The 6,000-nt window shown below is 39.8% G+C and overlaps 1 protein-coding gene across 1 annotated transcript in view; it reads right to left on the bottom strand.

The window, feature by feature from the left end:
• LOC114643360 (C-type lectin domain family 4 member A-like) overlaps nt 1–1,519 on the bottom strand; it is a 100,471-nt gene extending 98,952 nt beyond the window's left edge. Inside the window, exon 1 of the mRNA XM_051931745.1 lies at nt 1,356–1,519. Coding sequence (XP_051787705.1) covers nt 1,356–1,452 — 97 coding nt within the window. The 5' untranslated portion in view covers nt 1,453–1,519. The remainder of the gene's footprint in view (nt 1–1,355) is intronic.
• Between the last annotated feature and the right edge of the window lie 4,481 nt (nt 1,520–6,000).

Consider the following 6,000-nt stretch of genomic DNA (forward strand, 5'->3'; position numbering starts at 1 on the left):
AAAAACACTTATGAAATATCTATTAGATGTTATTTTAAATTTCCAGGTTAATATATTTTAAAATATGCTACAATATACAGAAAACAAACTATAAAACATAGATATTTAAACTATAAAATATATTATATAGTATATTATAAATTGTATTTACAGAATATTAATTTTGGTGTAGTATATTTTCTAAAATATATCTTACTGCATATTATTCCTTGTATTTTGCAATAAATTAAATATATATATTGATTTTTAGAAATTATTTTTCAATATACAAAAATATATTTATTATTTAATATTTATTTTATATACATTATATTATAACATATTTAACTATAAAGCCAGATGCCTTCTTAAATAATACAGAAATTAGAGGTGAAATAAACCACAGTTGGCAGAGTATTTACTCTTACAAGGTAACAGTGTGTGACAAAACAGCACAACACCAAGGAGGGACTTGGACAATGACAGTACTGTAATTTTACTGAACAAATTTATTTAACTAAAACAATACACAGGGTTTATTTCCTCCAGTGTTTTTTTTTCTTTTATACTTAAAAGTACATTCCAAGCTGAAGCCTCTGTATTTCCCTTCTCTTTGTTATTTCTTTTACTGCTAACATGTTGTAAAAATGATAATAAACTGTTTTTTTCACTATAGGCATAATTCTCCACAACTGACATCTCTAATTTCTTCATAAACTGTTACATACTTAAACAATATGTAAAGTAGTGAAAATAATTGTACCATGTGTGCTGATAATGAAAAATCCCAGGAGAATGCAATAATTTAAGTTATAAATAACAGCCAGTTGTATATATTATATACAGTGTTTCTACTACGGCATTTAAATTTTTTGCTCCCGGGTATTCTGCCCTGAATAAGAGTGTTAGGAAAGTGTAAGGATGGATGATTTTTACCCATGCACCTTAGATTACAAAACCACATATTTAGTCTTATTTTGCTGTGACAGAGTTCATTGTTTTATATTTTACACAATAGTTTGATCTATCTTAGCTGACAAAATCAAAAATATTTCACTTCAAAAAAATTTAATTACTTACAGAATATTGTACAAACATATTATTCATAGCAATGCTTTTTCATCTTGAACCTTTTATTTCAAGTTTGAACAAGGAAGATTCAGCATGTTGGTTTCAGGCATTATTCAGTTTTAATGTTCAGTTAAGACAAAGTGTTAATTTTAAGCATACTTTTTACATTTTAAATTTAATATTTGTTATTTTAGTATAACAATGGAATGATTAATGCTGCTCTTTCCAAAGACTTATGTTTAATTATAAACCTTATCACATATCCATAATTATTTGAATAAAAAAGCGTGAAAATAAAAATGTACCTGTTTTTCTCTCTAGAGACTTGAAACCAGTTGTTTCTTCCCAGTCTTTTCCATCTCTTTTCACATTTACTTCTGCGTAGGTGATTTGCGCAGACATCTTTACCTATTCTATATACAGCACAGAATCAGCAGCTAAATAAGAAAGAGAGAAGGAGAGCAAAAGAGCGCAAGCAGGCAAGAGAGAGAGAGAGAGAGAAAGGGGTTTAAGGTTTTAAAAGGATGTGCAGTCTGAGTCACACTTAAGCTGAAAAATTGTGTGATTTTTATACATAGCAGTTAAATTAATAAAAATTAACCAGATAGCTTTTTGCAATTAGTAGAAAAAAAATATCTGTGAGTTAAGTAGTTAAACTGATTATCGAGCGGCCTAGTTATCCTTAAAATGTTATCTGTAATGTCACTGTCAAGAAGCAAAAAGGACACCTGAAAAATAAATGATCACTATCCCATACACCATGGGTGGGCAAAGTCGTCCTGGAGGGCCACAGTGATTGCAGGTTTTTGTTCCAACCCAGTTGCTTAATTAAAAACTAATCCTTGTCAATTATTTAATTTCATGTCTTTCTAGTGCTTCAACTCTGCTATGTCAAGTCATTCTCATATCCTAGATTTTTTTTCCTTTCTAAGGATATCATCCAAATGATTTGAAGTCTAAAACAGACAAGTTATTCTCAGTGCTTCACTTTTTTCACTTCACTTTCCTTTCAAGTATTTAATTAAACCCAATAGTGCATGATAAATACATATATGGAAACAAGCTAAATGGAGAAATGCTGGTTTATTTTGTTATTTGCATCTTATTGCTAATAAGGAGCAATTAAAAACCAAGACTATAGCTGTTTAAGACTAAAATAAGCAATAAGGGTTCCAAATTTTAACAAGCGAGACAACTAAAGTGAAGCAGAAGTGTTACTTGAGCAATAAGTGCTTCTTATTAAGCAATTGGGTTGGAACAAAAACCTGCAGTCACTGCGGCCCTCCAGGACTGAATCTGCCCACCCCGCCATACACTGTGAAACATTTCATAATAATTAGTTTCATCAAATACTTAGAAATATAGTAAATGCTTTGTGAAAAATAAATGTAAAAATCACAGGGACAACATATTATATTTCAAAATAAAACAGCTCTAGAATAAAATTAAAATTATGTTTTAATGAGTTAAAATATTATTTGTGTAACTGAGGTTAATTATTAGTTTTAAATTGTCTCTGAATTTGAGTGTTGTGGCGGAAGGTCGGGGCCCTTGGCTGGCCAGGACACCTCAACGCTGGGAGCACTGGGGAAGCAAGTGTGGCCAGAGCACTACCTCTCCTGGAACGTTAGATGGCAGCCCCCTGCGTTGCAGCGGTACCTTGGACTCCCGCAAGGCATCATGAGAATTGGAGTTTGGCACATCCCTGCTAGGATCCGTGGGTGCTACCAGGGGGTGCTACAATTATTGCTAAGCCCTGGAGAGCAGTTCTTCCGCCACACCCAGAGGTGCTGCCAGAAACACATCATCAGACACCTGCAGCACTTCTGGGTGCCCTATATAAGGGGCAAGCAGACACTACTCTGGGAGGCAGAGTCAGGTGGAGGAGGACAAAGCTTGCTGAGGAGGACTGGAGGAGAAAGAGAGAAAAGTAGTCAGAGATAAAGGAAGGATGAGAGAAAAGAAATGGAAAGTAAAGAACCTGAATTTGTGCTTGTTGGGACACTGTAAATTTGTAAATAAATCATGTGTACTTTGGGACTTCTGTGTGTCCTGGCGTCAGTCTATGATCCAGGCTGGAACGTCCACAGTGTGTATGTGTGAACCCTGAGATGGACCAGTGCCCCATCCAGGATTGTTTTGTGTCTTATTTCTGGGGCTGCATGGGAATGGACTACACCCCAACCCCACCCTCTTTTGCCCTTGAAGTAGAATAAGTGAGTTTCAAAATGTTATGTTTTTCTAACCAAAGCTATGAAATTGTAACAGCATGTTTCAAATATCAACATTATTTGAATTTTACTACGCATTTGTTTTCTTTAAATATGTTTCCATATTTCTTCAGTTTTTGAATTCATTAGTTAATTTGGTCATTTTCAAAAACACTATTCCACTATCAAGTTGTGCTGGAGTTTATTCTGAAAGGTCTGAACACTAAACAGGAGGCAGCCTTTGAAAGGGACACCAGTTTATCTTAAGGTATATTTATAAAGTAAAATTGTAAATTATAGACTAAATCAAATCAAATTTTATGTGTCACATACAACTTATATATGCAATACAATATTTAGTGAAATGCTTAGGTAAAGAAAATGGCTAACAAAAACCAGGGCACATCAGGTCAGGTCAGATCAGATTGGGGAGCATGCCGTAACTGCCGTTCCCTCACAATGCAGGTAATGTACCTCATTTGGGACTCCATGAGCAACCGCTCATTCGACACAAAGTCAAACCAGCGGTACCCAAGGAGTCTCCAAAGAGACACGGTACCGAAGGAGTCCAGTCTTTATCTCAGGTCACTGGATAGCGTCCATGTCTTGCAACCATATAGCAAGACAGGAAGGGCCAGGACCTTTGTACCTTTGCATAGATATCGGGAGTGCCACACACCACTTTCCAGCGACCTCATGACCTCCCCATGCTCTTCCAATCCATCTATTGACTTTATAGGAAGCGTCACCAGTGACAGGAATGTCACTGCCAAGGTACATAGACCTCTTGACGAGGTTGGCACTCTCTTTGCAGACAGAAACACTGCTGATGGCTGTGCCCAAGAGGTCATTAAAGGCCTGGACCTTGGTTTTTATCCAGGACACTCGCAAGCCCAGACACTCAGACTCCTCGCTCAGTCTCTCGAGAGCCCTGATCAGAACCTCCATTGACTCCACAAAGATCATAGCATCATCAGCAAAGTCAAGATCAGTGAATCTTTCTTTACCAACAGATACCCCACAGTCACTAGACCCCAAAATCTTGCCCAACACCCAGTCCATGCAAGCATTCAACAGATTAGGAGCAAGAACACATCTCTTGATGAACCCCAGAATCAACTGGGAAAAACACAGATGTTCTGTCTCCACTCTGCACAGCACTCACAGTACCAGTGTACAGGCTGGCCATGATATCCAGCAACCTTGAGGAGATCCAGCAAACCCTCAGGATGTCCCACAGGGCAGCTCGATCAACTGAGTTGAACACTTTATGAAATTGACAAAGGCTGCAAAGAAACTGCTGATATTCACGTTTGCGCTCTATGAGAGTCCTCAGTGCCAGGATGCTAGACTTCTTAGGTGTAAAACCAGACTGCCCTGGTCGCTGGTAGGTGAGCAAGTGATCATGGATCCTACTGAGGATGACCCTAGCAAGGACCTTACCCAGCACCAACAGCAGTGTTATCCCCCTGTAGTTGATCCAGATGATCTCCCTTCCCTTTCCTGATAGGGATGACAAGTCCTGTCTTCCAGTCAGTTGGGATGACACCAGTCTCCCAAATGGAAGCAAGGATTGCTTGCAATGCCAGGACAACAGCGTTACCACCAGCCTGGAGAAGTTCACCCCGGATATCACAGATCCCTGCAGCCTTCTCCTCCCTTAGCTGGCTCACAACCTGTGTGATCTCTCAGAGAGACTGGGTGGTTCACAGCTAATTGGAGGATCAGCCTCAAGAACAATGGACCCAGAGATATCCAAGGTCCTATCCAGAGGATCAGCTTTGAACAGTTGCTCAAAGTAGCCAGCCCAGCGGGTCACAAATGCAGTGTCATGCGTAAGGACCACTCCATCAGCCACCCTGACTGCAACTCTCCGAGGAACAGATTCAGATGTGCATAATACTTTGATTACACTGTAAGCAGGACATGGGTCGCCGAACCACAGATGGTATGCCACTTGCTCACAGATTCCTCTAACAAACTCCTCCTTATCTGCCCTCAGTGCCCTCACAGCCGTTGCCATTGAGCCATGCACTGCATCTCCTCTCGATGATATCCAGGGTGGCCTGAGAGATTAAACACCTCCTTCTGGGAACACCGGTCACACCAACACAACCCTCGGCAACCTTCAGGGACTTGTCATGGAAGGTCTCCCACATCATATTAGGATCGGCAGTCGCATCCAAATCTTCAAGTTCCTCACAAACTTGTTAGAAACAGCCTTGGTACAGATCTTGGAATCTGGCCAAGTCCAGCCTCATTTTCCTAGTAGGTGGTAACCTACTGGACCTAAGCTTGATCTTCAGAGTAGCAACAACAAGTCTGTAGTCAGAACTCACAAATTGGGCACTCCTGTAGACCCTGTAGTTTTACAAGAGCCTCCAGTGTCTGCCTACGAGGATACGGTTGATCTCCTTCACAGAACCACCAGTATTGGAGTATTAAGTCCAATGATGTGGCTCAAGGCATTGGAACCACGATCCTGCGATTCGCGGCCCCTGATCTTTTGCAAAGTCAAAGAACATGGAGCTACTTTCACCACTGTCACCAGACCCATGGGGACCGAAACAATCCTCATAGCTAGCCCTGTCAGTGCCAGTGGTTGCATTGCAGTGACCAGAGGAGTGGCACCCATCAACCACTGAGCGAATTTGCAAATAAAATGTCTCCCTCACCGAGACATCATTCACTGTGGTCGTATCATATACTGAGACAACTGAAAAGGCACCCAGGGAGTGCC

The sequence above is a fragment of the Erpetoichthys calabaricus genome, chromosome 9, assembly GCF_900747795.2.
Source record: "Erpetoichthys calabaricus chromosome 9, fErpCal1.3, whole genome shotgun sequence".
Classification (NCBI taxonomy): domain Eukaryota; kingdom Metazoa; phylum Chordata; class Cladistia; order Polypteriformes; family Polypteridae; genus Erpetoichthys; species Erpetoichthys calabaricus.